Raw genomic sequence first — 15,310 nt, 5'->3', positions numbered from 1 at the left:
GCTCTGTCTTCAGAGCCAGTATTGAGTTGGGAATTACCAGCATAGTTTTTCATTAGAAGTAAGTAGGAAGCCTGCTTAAGGACTTCACCCTTGTAAGTTGCTGTGGGACCTCAGTTCCTGTTGCATACTACTAGAGAAAAGGGGAGGCACCCAAAAAACCAACTATAGCCATTCTACATTTTTAGAAGTAAGTAATCTGAAAGGATACCATTACTATTTAATTCTTCCTGATTTTGCAGAGGGCCCTTTGAATTTCTGCAGACATTGCAAACATTGTTGGGCTGAAGAAGCACCTTTTTCCCCCAAGAGAGCAGAAATTGCTGACTCAGTTAAGACTGAAGAGGAGTTACTTACACTCTTCCTGGGCTCATCAATGATTTTCAGACTCTCACTGCCAATGAATCATTGCAGCTCTTTCACCAAACTTATGGCATCCCACACCTTTTTTCCTCAGGCTGGTACTCCCTGGACTTTTGATACTTAAACTTCATAAACTTCATAATTTAAATTTCTCTCTTGCCTTACAGTATTCTCATTGCTGCCTTCCAAAATTCCCCCCATCCTTGATGTATTCCTAGTAGGGCAGTGCTATGAACTGAAGAATTATCTTAGAGCTCTCTCACAAACAGGTGCCCTGACATATTCTGACCTTTCCAGGGGCTATTTCTCTTGTTTTAGGTGCTGCTCCAAATCAGATAGACTTTTCTTTGTTTCCTTTAAAATAAATGCTTGCATGAAATAACCAATAGCTGACTTTCTTACACACTCTTTTGGCCTACCAACAGACATGTATATGCTATATTTTCACCTCACGGAGGCACTGCATTGGATGCTTGCAGAATTTCAACTCAGAGTTGCCTCATCAAGTCTCTATCATGCAGAGCAGAAGCATTTTGTTATCAGTTACTATTTTCACAAGTCTATAAGTTATTAATTTCATAGGCCCCAGCATTATATCCTGTAGAACAGTAAAAGTGCTAACATGAAAATTTACAAGCCTCCTGCTTTGCTTGCCTGAAATCACCTAGAAAGTTTCACTGATTCAAACTTAAGAACAACAGAATTATTAGCACTGCAGGATTGATTGCAAAGAGCCTGGCAGTCAGTTCTTGGATGTAAGAATCCTATTTATGTCTAGATTTTTATCTATTTCATCTAAAATAGATTACAGGAACTTATGTCTGGAAGAAATTTTCTGAGTACTCCAGGCAATACTTCATATAATCCTCATCAAGGGCACTAATGGATTTGTTCATTTGTCAGTGGAGCTACTCAAAATTTTCAGTTGTGAAACAGAAGCTCCATACTACTTCAGATGGGATTTGGAGACCTATTAGGGCTGCAGAGGGAAGCATTTGGCTGCGTTGTTCTCATCACCTACAAAGTCAGGTCCTATGGCTGGACAAACTTCGTTCATTTGAACTTCAGCCTTCACTGAAAAAGTTACATGGGAATCCTAATGTTTCAAAAATATTTGAAGCAAAAACATACAGCTACACTAGAAATTAAAGTAAAAAGAATGCAAAATACATTTTAAATAATTCTTTCACTTCTTTTAATGGAGGACAGGGACAGCCTGTTATTACAGCATTGATTCATTCCCAGTCATGGACTGCAGAGCCAGACAGAAACATATTGGCTTCCCTAAAATGCATGGAGAATAAAAAGAGGAGGCCTTACAACCTCACCCCTCTCCAGGATTCAAGCATCTAACTCCTGGTGGCAAAATAGGCCTTCTGTCACTCAGGACTGGTAGTACTGAATCCTCTACTGCAGCAAGGCACCCCAGTATCATTTCTTCTGAGAGCCAAAGAAGCCAACATCCTGATGTTCTCATTTAAAGAGTCAGAGAGGAGTGGGAGGTTAGTCACACTAGCCAACTCTTGGCACCTAATTTATATACCGCAGTGACAGGGCTGGTTATCTCAGGGTCCTCCACAGAGAGGCCGGACAGCAAGTCTTCAACTAGGAGACTGTTCCAGTGAGCAAGAAGATAAGCTGCTTCAGTCTACACAGAGCAGAATCTGGCCTCACTGCATTTCAAAATGATCTGTTTTGACTAGTATATCTTACATTGTAGACTATCATGTCATGTCGTGGCAGTAACAAAAGATGTGTACAATATGAAATGTCATGTTAGGATAAAGAAATGCAAAAAAAAAGTTGCAAAATTGCAAAAAATGATGGCTTCATCAAACTGACACTCTCTATCAGAAAAATGCTTCAAGAAAAAAGTTTCTGAATAAGGTTGATCTGGAGGATGTCTTTTAAAAATAAAAAGGGAAAGCACTTTGAGAAATGTGTCAGGATTTACATTTGTTCAGAGATAGGAAAGACTGACCCTGTCAGTCTAGTTTTTGTCTTCAGGCTTTAGAGCTTCTGTTTTATCTCTGTGTCAACTTTTAGCCATCAGAAAAAGGTATGAATTTGTCTTTTTGGTGAAAATGAAGCTTTCACACACAGTCATCAGTAACAGTGCAGCAAGTCTAATATTTGAAGAGGGGCTATTAAATTTAATGTTACTGACACTTGACTAACTTTGGATTTCACCTGTATCATTTCTCTGTGAATACCGATCTGCTTGGAAGAAAATGGATAACTATATTTAAGCTTTCCTCTTTTTAGACTTAAGATTTGTGTCACAGTGGGGATCCTTAGTTTAGCGATACATAATCTGATCAGTGAGGATCACCTCCAGTGTTGAATTTATGAATAATCCAAAATTATAGTAAGGGGAAAAAAATCTTAATTTATTTCAGTTCATGCCTGAGGCAAGGGAGATATTTTGAGTGAATTCAAAATGTGCCAGAAGAGATAGGGAACTTCTTAGTCTGAATTAAAGTATGCTTTTATTGTGTTCTGTCTTTTGAACAACCAAAATGGCAGATCAAGCAAAAAAAGAGTTTCTACCTCTTTGCCTTTATGCTCAATTCCTAACTGGTTTAGAAGAGTTGTCGGTCAAAATAAGGGACAACAGACAATTCACGTCTAAATGTCATGGTTTCCTCCCTGCCAGATTGTAAGTGTTCTTACATGAAGTGTAAGTAAATTCAGTGAAGTGTTAGTAGATCTTGGGCCATTTCATTTTTGATTCAGTGAAGTATTTTCCATCATAACATTACACTTACAGATGTAATTACAAGTTCTGCAGGACCTTAGGCTCACTTAACAGTGTGCGAGACCCTCCGCTTGGTACAGGAAAAAACAATTTCTAACCACATCATTGCAGGAGGAAGAAAGCTCAATGCTTCTGTTACTAGGCCTACACAATGTCCAAGACACAATGGAAAGCACCTGCAAGTATGGGAGAGCTCTTGGTACTCCTGTCAAGCCCTAGTTGATTAGTCTGCTTTAATGATGACAATTTCTCTCATCGTTCTGAAGTCTGCCCTCAAAAAAAAAAAGAAAAGAAAAGAAATCAAGTGGTATCTTATTGTTTCAGTAATGCTGCAGCCTTATCCAAGAGAGGAGGGATTCTGACAGTAGTTGGTGATGGCGCACAGGCATTGTGGAGATAGCCCTGGTACCTCAGAATGCCCCAATATCTGGGAGGTCGGACACACACACACACACAAATGCATATGCACACAATACTTCCTTATTCTTCAAAAAAGGAACAAACTCCCACCCCATAATGAAAGATTTGAAGGAGACTGCATGATTTTTTCCACAATAGAAGAAATGCACAGTAGTAAGGATCCCATATTTCTTTCTGCAGATTTCAGGACAGAAATATTATTAATGCAGAACGTAGAGGTCCAACACACCCAGAAACCATCAGGCATGATACACAGCATGATTGCTGCATCTGTAGAGTCCAAAAAGTCCTAAGCACATCAAGGGTTACCTGTGTGCACTGGGCAAGTCCACTGATCACTGGCATATGTTATATACATCCTCTTTTTTCTGCTCCAGTAAGTTTTCCAAGTGGAGAAAAGGAACACATGTAGAGTCCTGGCTGCATGATAACCCTCTATATCACATGCCAATAGCCAGTACCTAACCCTCAGGGTAAAAAGTAGCCAGCAATGTTTAGTGCTAGGCCAAATGGACCATCTGCTCCCACCCTCTCCCAATAGCAGGTATTCCTAGGACGTTCTCTGGGGAGTTGGAAACTTGTCTCCTGTGAGCCCCTCCCGGCTCTGTCTTCCAAGAGGCAGCCACCAGGCCCAAGCACAGGAATCGTTACTGCACCATGATGGCCATTTCTATGCTGCAGTGCCACCAGCAGCCATCTGGCCACCTCACGCAGTTGTCCCAGTGGTGGCCTAAGCCGAGAACCAGGAGAGAGATGTGTTTAAAAAGATGCATTAATGGAACAGTCACTAAGGTAGAAGTAGCCTCACAGAAACCTGACTAAGGCAAGTCGTCAAGTAGGCTAATGGGGCTTTGTTCAGTGTCAGTTGGTACCTCTCTGTGTATCTACAGACTGGAGTGTCTGACGGAAGCACAGAAATAACATTTCCTCTCTATAATAAAAAAGACTGAAATCTCTTAGCAAAGCAAGTACTATTCATGTGTACATGGCGCATTATTCAGTTTATGACTTTGTAGGCCATGGTTTCATGGCTGCTGCAAATTTTTACCTGAGGTTAAGAGAAACAGATCGAGGTCCACAAAATAAGTCCAGGAATACTTCCTTCTGTCTCTTCATCCCTATTTTCTTCATCTTTCTCAAAGAAGAGAATTTAGCACTTCATTCTGGAATGTCCTGAAAGTCCTAAAGATAAAAAAGAAGTTAGTGGTCTCAAGAAGTTAGCCCTCTCATTCTTGTTTTCTGGGAGCTTGTTCCCGTCTATTTTAGCATACAGACAACAGAAACAACTTTATTAGTGTAAGTAAGTTTTTTGAGATGCATAGAACTCTGCTTGGACAGTGGTGACAGGAACAAATTTTATTATGAGAATGTGAATCTTGGATCTGCCACGCTCACTTTTCCCAAAGGTAAGATAATAGCTAAGCATGCCTACTGCTGGCAAACTGCCTTAGAGAGAGAATATAAATTGCAATTGTTTTATAAAATTGAGGGACTTCTTCTGGAAGATGCAAATCTTTCATCTTATTTCTGTGTACACTCTTTCCTCAAATACCTATCATGATTTTTTTTTTTTGAGTTTATCATAGCTAGATAATACTGGTGCACAGCAGACTGGAACAGAGAAGGCTTCACACTGTGATATTTAGAAAAGCCATCAGAACCAGTCAGAACATGTCTTAAGAGGTCTCCAAAAGGAACATGGTCACAGAAGAGCATGACTCAGGCAGAGTCATGGGGCTTTTTTTACCTTTGGCCTGAAAAAAAATCCTCAAGATTAATAAAAGAATGTTCCGTTCCACCGGGTGGGAAATTCAAACCCAAGAAAATGTCTACCAAGTGAATTTTTTTACTGTTTTGGTGTCATAAATATTGGTTAAATTGAAGAACTTGGTTTTAGTAATTACAAAAATTTTTATTTAGATTATGCCTTCTCTCAAATAAAAGAGGAATACACGCTAACTCACATTTCAAACCTAAACAAATGACAGTTCCATTGTGAAAGGGCATGCTAGAACATCTTTGACACTCACCCTGTTTTCAAAGAAAGATGACTCAGAAATGAGCCTTACTTAAGAAGAGCCTGCATCTCTGTGACTCAGCAGCTCTGAGATGTCAGGTTCTTCCATCGCTTTGGTTGCCTGACTGATGCTTTCTCACTCTTTCAGCAAACCTATGTAGCTGAGGCAGGACAGCAGTTTTCTTCTGGCCGTCTGGTGTGACTTGTCTCGCGCCTACATCCTCAGAGCCAGCTCCTTGCACGCAGGTTGTGCTGGGCGCTGGCCCTCCCCTGTCTGAGTGAGACGGCATGTGGTGCCTCTTGCTGCTCACCACCTCTGATGCCAGTCAGACTGACCATCTACATGGTACACATAATTATAAGCATGCAGAAAAAAGCATTTACTGCCAACAGTACTATGCATTTCAACCCAACCTGTAAATATTACACACGTCCCTGTTTCAAAATCAAATGAAGCCTCCATTTGCTTGGCTTTGTGGAGGGAAATATTTTCCAAGATTTACAAGCTTGGTGACTACTTAACAGGCACAGAGACAGACCTACACAGTCAAGGCAGTTTATAAGTTCCCAGAAAGTTTCCCTCAGCTCCTACTATGGGATGGGGGCCAACCCTTGCGGACACAGGCATGCCCCAAGGCACGGAGGAAGTATGCGGCACTGTTAATGAACTGCAGCTCCTGACTCCTGCTCCTCTGGCTTAGCTGCAAAATTATCTTTGTGAATATATTGTATTGAATCAGTGAATATATTGTAATGGTGTATTACATGCAAATGTTCGGAGTCTTCCTTGCCTCGCCTGACTATCAGGAGGCAGTCTGTATAGGATAATGGAAATGATTAGGCATTTTTCATGTGCTATTCTGTAATCAGTTTTTGAATAGTCAAATTAGTTTTTTCTGGTGCCTCATTTGCAATAACTTGACAGAAATTAGGTATGCAAAAGAATGACAGAAAACCTCACAAAGCTTTACATCTACACTGGATTATTTTATTCCTGTCTGAGCACCTGTTTTAAGGTGCAAAATCTTGCTCTTTCTTCACATAAATTAGATCTTTCACATCTTGCTCCTTTGATTTTCCTCTCTTTTAAAATTTGAATTCTTTCTGTCACTTCTCCTTATACTGCTTTGTCAGGTTAATGTTCTTTTCACCTGTCTTCACAGAGAATGCAAATAAACTGGAGGAGAGTGCGAGAGGGATCTACATCCCTTGTCCAGAACACTACAATGGCTTCTGCATGCACGGGAAGTGTGAGCACTCAACTAATATGCTGGAACCGTCTTGCAGGTAACCCTTTTCCCACCAACGAGGGAGAGCTAAACACATGAAAATGGCGACTTACAAAAATGCTTAATCTAGATGAACTATGGAAAATAATGGTAACCATGGTCCTTTGCACTGTAAAATCCATTAGACTTAAAAAGTATTCAACAAAGTCCCCATTTTATATGGCAAAACTGTATTGAATTATGCACAATGTTAATTGATTATAAAAACACTCAGTAATCTGCAGTTATATTTAAGTATTTATGAAAACACAAAGTGCAAAGACAACAAGTAGATAACCTCCTCAGCATGAAGCAGTGAGATGCCACCTAGCGATATTTCCCCCACCATGAAATGAGTGACGCTTGTAAGGCAAGGATCTGTCAAAAGCCGCTTCCTCCCCAGCTGTGCACGATGGGATTTCAGAGGAAATTAGAGCAGGGAGAAGGAATAACGGTGAAAGCATGTGTTTCAGCAGTGAATGTCTCTCTGCAGAGGTTAGGATATTACTTCTGAAGTCCCATCACCAGCCCAGTGGTAAAGAAAAGGATTATTATGCGTGAAGCAGCATTTTCTTAGGGCACTGGACTGGGAAAGCAGAGATAAGGGCCAGACTATTCCCCTAGGGCCTGGTACAAAGGACAGAGCCTCAAATCCACTTCTCCTAGCTTCCAGAAATAGCCAAGGCCCATTGTGCTCTTCCTGCCTGCTGCATGTTGGGTTTTTCAGTCAGCTGGACAATGTCCTTTCCTGAAACTGCTCATACAGTGAACAGGTGTAGGAAGAAAATGGAAGAGAAGGATGGAAGCTCAAAGGCCATGATGCCAACAGCACTTCTGAGAGAAGGCCCAGACAATCCGGCTAGGTCTCTTATGGTTACTACTGCTATTGACCTGAAAGGCCTTGATTTTAGCTTCTTCCTGTTTGGCCTTTCTAGCAGCAACAAGGCAAGATCTAACATAAGGAAACTGCCCTCTGTTCCCTGGGGGGTGGGGGGGAAGCAGAGGGGAGATGTTCAGCCTCAGGAATGGGAAGCAGTGAGCAGTGCAACAGGCAGCACTGCAATGGAGGGAGGCAGGATCAACAGAGGGTTTTTTTATAGCAACCAGACAAAATGTAAATGATGTATCCACTTGCAGGAACATCTAATCACATTATATATGGAGCTTGGATGATTGCTTATCACCTCCTTAGAGGTAATCATCTGCATAAGGATCCACAACTAGATGGCTTTTAACGCTCCCCAGCCTCCCCAAAGAAAGGGAGAAATCTAAAATATGTTACACAGAATGCTAAATGGAATTTTATCCAACATAAAAGTAGTTCCACTTGATGCTGGATGAGTCTTATCATAGTACAGTTCTATAGTCCTCCGAGCACGTCTGGGGAGTATCTCAGTGTCGTTGCCACGACCTTGTTGCCCACTTCTAAATAATACATTTTGCTCTAGCTGCTTTTCCACAGCCTTGGGCTATGTGGCATTGCTCAGGTACAGAGGACCCTAATGCCAGAGACAAGGCCCTTGGAGTCTCCTCTACATTGGAGTAAAGCTACCAATGGTGGCCCTTGCCTAGCCTGCTGGGAAGAAAAGGGATTTCTCTGAATCCAGGTGATCCTATGCTGCTCAAGAGATGTACTACTGGCAGCTAGCGTAGTTCTCACTCGCATTTCCCTGTGCAGAGAAATGGACTGGGGTAGCACCAGGCCAGGCTCAGACCTACCCTGTTCTGTGTGCTCAGCCCGAGAGGTCTCCAGGCATAGGTGCTCTCACTGGCATTTGTCTGGCCGGTATCCTGCAAAAAAAGCACATAAGCATAGACTTAAGTCACTAATTCTTGATATGTAATTTGTTTCATGGTTCTTCAAGAACAGTAGTTATAAAGTAACTGGAACAAATGTTTTTCATTTCAGATGTGATGCCGGCTATACTGGACAACACTGTGAAAAAAAGGACTACAGCGTTTTGTATGTGGTTCCAGGTCCAGTACGATTTCAGTATGTCTTAATAGCAGCTGTGATTGGAACTATCCAGATTGCTATCATCTGCGTTGTAGTCCTCTGTATTACAAGGTCAGTATCTCTGTTATTTTGCAATAGGGAAAGAAAGGGCTCTTGTTTTTCTTGCTTTATGAATTGATTACACAGATTTCTGCAGTGACACTGCTGATAACAAATACTGTTTAATTCACAAAAAAGAGAAAGCATTGTCTGGCCCCACTAGCCAGTGCTACTTTATTATTATAACTGTATTTTTGTTTACAGCTTAATCAAACTTAGGTGGCAATAATACATACAGCAAAAGAAGTTTCCTATTCTGTATTCAGATACCCAGACAAATATTGTTCATATAAATAAGGGGAATATAAATACAGCAGCTGGATCAACACTTACTTAATAAAACTAATCATATCTTTATCTGGTTTCCTCAAGAGCCTATTCGCATAGTCCTAATCAGGCAAAGCATACAAACTTTTAAGCCTGTTTGCCATCCCATTGATTAAATGATTTCATCAGGCTTGTATACATGTTCAAAGGTACCCTACATATTTAAGTTCTACACTAGATGATGGCACACCTAGCCATGTATGTTTTTTTTTCTTTTTAATGAGTAGGAAAGATTTATTAGAATGGAAATGACAACGCCAAGGTAGTAGAGAATGAGAAGGATAAATGCAGTCCTTCCTCTCCTACAAGTGCCACTCTGCTTCCCCACTAAACTGATTTTATTATCTCTCAAAGGGTTCAGGATGACTTCTGAATTCCAGCTTCTTCAAGCTTCTCTCAGAAATCATAAGGCTAAACTGACTCAGCCAGCTGTGCTGATAAATCACTCTTTTAGAAAATACATTTCTTTTAAAAACTCAAAGAAATAAAAACTAGGTATCATACCTCTGTAGAAAATAAAATCTCTAGGATATTTGAGTGCCTATGTTGCACTTGCTGGAGTGGCTGCAGGACAAGAGTAGCATTCGCTCCTGGAAAAGAGAAAAAAAAATCACAAATCCTTCTCTGTCCTAAACACATAAAGCAAAATCATATGATGAAACTTAGCTGCTTTCTGGCCAACCTGGCCATCAAGTCTGGCCTCAATAGTAGATGCCAAAAGAGGCATTAAATTATCTTGTGGTGGTATTCACAGAAATAATTCAAATGACCAAAGACATAATGTGCATTAAGAAAGAGCAAACTGTGTAGTAATTGATAATGGGGGAAAAAAATCTCTATATTATTTCTTCAAGTGACTCTAGTTTGTCAACTTCATGCAGTGAAGCAATGTACTTTATATTGAAGAATGGAGACAGTAGCCCCACAATGAATCCTTGCTCCACAGATAGAGATACTTTAAGATCTCTGATATGCTAATGTAAATTACCCATCCCACTGTTTTCTTTCTTACATAGATATCACCTTTTCTCTCACGCTTTGCAACCAAATTAATTTATGGTTTTTGACTTTTTCCTGTAGTGCACATAATTACTGCAGAGCATCTGCCATCCTTGCATCCTTGATTAGAGATACATTTGCAAAAGTATATGCATAGGTTGCCTAAGAGAAATCCATGTGACAGTAGAGGTTTATGCCCAAGTAATTGAGTATTTTGAAGTCATCTGCTTTGGAGACCCTGATTCTGCTGGTTTGAACTTCATGCCTTGAATTCTTGAATATACCAGCCTCCCCCTATAAGATTCGCAGCAGAAAGAAGGGAAACTTAACTCAGTCAGAGGCCAGTGCAGCCAGATTCTTTGCTGCTGATTTCAGTGTAACTCCACTTAATTGATTTATGAGATGAATTTTGTGCACCATGTCCAAACCCTGCATTTGAGCCACATAGGGATACCATTGTAAATCATTTAGTTCATTACTGTTCTTGCTATTAAAATCATACTTTTAAGAGTGCAAATATACATGGTGTCCTCCACAGCTCAAAAGATTTTTAGCAGCAGCTGCTGACCACTTTCAGGGCTGTTGTCTGAATAAATTTGCTGAAAGGGGCAGTCTGCCCTTGCCCTTTACCTTGGCTCTTGGTCACTTGTTTCTGCCAATGCTTTAGGCCAGCAGTAGCATTTGTGTAGCCACACAATGAACCCAATTAGGGGACAGATTCAGCTGAAAACTCGACCAACAAAACGGATGACTTGGCTTTGCATGGCTCGGTTCCTTAATGAGCTTGACCACCTTGCTGCAGATCACTGGTGCCAGCAGAAGGGAAGCAATGAGAATAAGCCCTGGGGTGGAGGAGCAGGGAACCAGAGTCACAGCAGTGGGGAGGGAAGGAGTTAGAGCGCTGTGAGGCAAACTCATGGTGTGACACACTCCCTACACCAGGGCACTTTTAGCTTAGAGGTAAGGCAAAGAGAAGCAACAATATAGGTGAAGGAGGATGGTAAATAAAAAAGGTATGGCCTAGTATAATAATAATTCTCAGCAGTTTTCTTTATGGCTTTGCACTTTCAGTGCTTCCATTATATTTAGTCACAGCAGCTTATTTATGTGAAAAAAATAACATGATAAAAATTGAATGCATAATGTGTTTTACCTGCTATGAATCACATTGTATGTAACTCAAGCTAGGGAGCAAGCTTCAATTGATGGAGGGCAGGCAGCCTGTGCTCCAGTACCTAGTTTACACTGCTATAACTGCTGTGTTCATAAATGAATCCATCCCCCACACAGAGCATTACAAAGAACTTTTGATTAAAGAGTTAAGGACCAAGGAAAAGTGGTCACTCAATTTTAGCAGATGACTATGTCTGAAAAGCTGGTTAAATGCCAATAGCTCTCTTAAGAAACCCAGATGCACTTCAGACTCAACACAGTTGTTAATCCTATAGCACTGCATTTAAGCAGTCATCATGTAAGTACTTGAGGAGCTTTGGCCCTAGGACCTTTCCTTTGTGTACAATCTTTGCTTCCATCTCTTGGTAGCATAGTGTATTATGGCATCAAAAAAGGGTATTTTTGGTTAGCAGATACTTTTTCCAAATCTTAGTTGGTATGATCTCTACATTTAAATTAATTTCTGTAGAGTTTGGAATAAATAACCATATAGATACTCTCAATATCAGTTTGGGGAATATACCCGTCAGATACACATTTCCTTGCTTCCAGCAGGAATGTCTGTATCCGTCATTCTGGAAAACAGCATGGCGGTGTGCTGCTGTGCCCAAACTCTCCCCAGTCTTGCAGCGCAGACCTGCAGTTTGGCTGTAGAGTTGAGGTTGGACCTCACACAGGGTTTGCTTGTGCTTTTGCTAATTTTATCTTACAAGCAGTTTAAATACTCATCATTTGGGACTTGTTGGGAACCCCTGATGCCCTGGTCATAGTATTTTGCTGACTGCCGCTACACCAGGATTTAGCAGTGCTGTCTCTGAGCCTTGCGAGACCTCACTGCTCTCCCATGCAGCGTGCTGCGAGGAGGTCCTGGTGTGTGATCTCCCTCATTCAGCGGGCACAAGAGGCCGCTCAAGGACAGCCTGGGCTGGGAGGCTGTCAGCGTGCACATGACGTGTGGCTCTATGAATCAGCCCTGGGTTTGCTGGCAACAGTTCCTTGACTCGCTCAGAAAGTTTGATCGCCTTTTTAGGAACACGCAGTGAATAATGAGCTTGTCATGAAATCACCAACTAGCTAACGTCTGCATTAGTTTCATAGTGAAAGCTCTGCCGTAACCTCAGTGAGCCCTGGAGATGCAGGCTTATTTCTCCTGTAGTAACAGCAGCCTCCTTCACTGCTTCCAAGAAAGGAAGGAGGTGGAATAGAGAGCTCAGCTACACTGTTATTTCCCACGAGGGGGTGGTCCCAACAGCTTGAAAGTGAAACAAGTCAGGACAAGCTGACCCATATTTTGTTAGACACTTACTTACACAATCATATTTTAGGACTTTGAAATGCCTCCTAAATCCTTACGCTATTGCTCTTATTTAGCCTTTCATTTGGCATCACATCAGTTTAGCATCACTTCTGTTCGACAAGGAAAACACCCTTAGCCCTTTTGGTTTTAAGGGGGCACTAAAATTTTATCTCGCTGTATTTTGCTGTTAGAGCAGTGTTTGGCACTGAGCTGAAGGTGAGTGCTCTGTGCTCACAGTGCACTAGAGGAGGGCAGGCTCTGCCCTATCTATATGCATAGGATTTCACAGGGTGCCACAGAAGCAAGGCTTCATGCAAGCTTTACGCACCAGAGAAGTAAGTTATCACAGTACAAAGGGATTTTTTTTTCTGTGTCTGTATGGTTTTTGGTGTATTGTATCATGCTACTCTGAGAGGGTATTTTAGTCTTTCTTGTGCTGCTGCCCAGGCGGAGGGCAAAACCAAGTGCACCCAGGACAAAACCTTACAGTGCGCCAGCTGAGCAAAGAGGACAAACGCATGGCTGTATTGGAATAGCTTGTTCCTCGCCCTGTGCTAAATCTGAACTTGGTGACCCCGGGAAAGGACTGGTTTTATTGTTAGCCGCCTTTCTGTAGCTCACTGTTTTCCTACTAAGACCACAAGTGCAAGAAATGCAAACCTCTTTAGAGGTATTGGTCACCCTCCTGCAGCTCTGCTTGCCCGGCAGTTTCTGCTGTAACTCCCTGGCTTTCAGTTGCTTATAACTTTCTGCAACCTTCACCTCGGGCTAAACATCTCCACACTTTTTGACTAAAGGTGCCTTTTCATGGGAGAAAATTAAAAACATATTATTATCTTTCCATTAGTGGGAAGCACTTCTGAGCAGCCCCTATAACCGACCCAGCTTCAGGTAAAAGCGTGAAACATGCCCTCGTCAAGGGGCACTGTAGGACCTTGCGCTGAGCTTCGCTTTTGCAGCCATCCAAGGGAAAATAAGCTCCTGCCTTTCCAGGGTGACTCCTTTCTGAAAGAAAGCATCTATATGTGACTGAGGAGCGTAGTGTGATGCCAGCAGCTGCTCCTAAGCTAGCTGCTCGCTAATGACCCGAGCGCGGACGATTCCCATGGAAACTAATAGGGATCGTAGCTGCTTAGCTCTTTGGCAAGTCAGGCCATAGAAACATTTACTGCTCGAGCCTGCCTGGGTCCACTTGGTAAATAGCTCAGAGAGTGAGGACGCCTGGCAGGTGAGTGTGAGATCATCCTGCATCTTCCACCTGCAACTTGCTGAAAATAATTCTTGTACTCAAAAATGACTTGATTTACAGCTGCATTACGGCTGGGAAATGTGGTGCATGGGGGCTTTGCAACAGAGTGGAATCTCCACCACTCACCATTAAGACATTTCCTTGTCGTAACAGTGTTTAACTATATGATCTTAAATTTCTCCTGCCGTTTTTCCATTTATAATACGTTCCGTGCTTTTCTTGCTAACAGTGAGGCAAAGTATCCTTGACATTAGCCAGGTCTTCTTGTTTCACTGAAGAGGAAATCTGATGAGTGCCAGAAAGATCCCTCTGTAGCATTCCCATCCTTACCTTACTCCCTACGCCATTTTTTAAGCAGATATACATGCTAAGAACTGTGTACTCTTACAACTCTTTTTTCCAGGAAATGTCCCAGGAGCAACAGAATCCACAGACAGAAACAAAACACAGGGCACTACAGTTCAGACAACACAACAAGAGCATCGACAAGGTTAATTTAAAGAGCGCATGTTTCCACAATGGCAAAACTAACTGCAGAGAGCTTGGACTACAAAATACAGTATTATAGACAAAAGATTAAGACAAGATCTACACATGTTGCCTTGCATTTGTGGTAATCTACACCAATGAGAACATGTACTACAGCTATATTTGATTATGTATGGATATATTTGAAATAGTATACATTGTCTTGATGTTTTTCTGTAATGTAAATAAACTATTTATATCACACAATATAGTTTTTTCTTTTTCATGTATTTGTTATATATAATAAATACTCAGTGATGAGAAAAAAATTGGCTTTCTTAAATTTGCTGTATCTCATAGCTGTGTATAGTCTTGGGATATTGTACATGGACACTAACAAATCTCTTTTTTTTTTTCTTTTTCCAGTTCTAGTGGCAATTTTGAGTCTACTGAACTCAGTAGTAGGGTTTTGAGTTGGTCCAAGATCAGCGACAATTATGGATGTGGGAAAGGTGAAGAATAATTTAACCTACATTGAGGAGGGATAAAATATTTCAGATCCGGATTCAACTACATTTCATCAGTCTTCTTCTCCCATATCATCTATCTTTACTCCCCCATAGCTTAGGAGATCTTTGCTTTCTAAATTAAATCATAACTGAAGGGGAAATGGAAATTCTCAATAACTGCCATGGGAGTGCCGGGGGGGGGGGGTAATGTTTCTATTTGGGAGGGAATTAGCCTACTGTCAAGGTGAATCGTAAGCAAACGCATTGCAGAATCTTGGGTTCCTGGGCACTGGAGTGAATGAAAATTGCTTCTTTTTGTTGATTGAAAATTATTAGGTTAAAAAAGTTAATAACATAATAACAGCTGAAATGCCAGCACAGTTTGTACCTCATGAACATGCTGATATAA

General features: G+C 41.3%; 1 protein-coding gene across 1 annotated transcript in view; it reads left to right on the top strand.

Annotated features, from left to right (window-relative positions):
• The window catches only part of TMEFF2 (transmembrane protein with EGF like and two follistatin like domains 2), a 133,755-nt gene extending 118,840 nt beyond the window's left edge, over positions 1 to 14,915 (top strand). The window contains exons 8-11 of the mRNA XM_062578614.1: positions 6,719 to 6,842; positions 8,733 to 8,891; positions 14,328 to 14,414; positions 14,819 to 14,915. Coding sequence (XP_062434598.1) covers positions 6,719 to 6,842; positions 8,733 to 8,891; positions 14,328 to 14,414; positions 14,819 to 14,915 — 467 coding nt within the window. The remainder of the gene's footprint in view (positions 1 to 6,718; positions 6,843 to 8,732; positions 8,892 to 14,327; positions 14,415 to 14,818) is intronic.
• The last annotated feature ends 395 nt before the right edge of the window (positions 14,916 to 15,310 follow it).

Source organism: Rhea pennata, chromosome 6, assembly GCF_028389875.1.
Source record: "Rhea pennata isolate bPtePen1 chromosome 6, bPtePen1.pri, whole genome shotgun sequence".
Classification (NCBI taxonomy): Eukaryota; Metazoa; Chordata; class Aves; order Rheiformes; family Rheidae; genus Rhea; species Rhea pennata.
The sequence above is the reverse complement of the archived record's forward strand: the minus strand, read 5'-3'. Positions and strand labels throughout refer to the sequence as shown.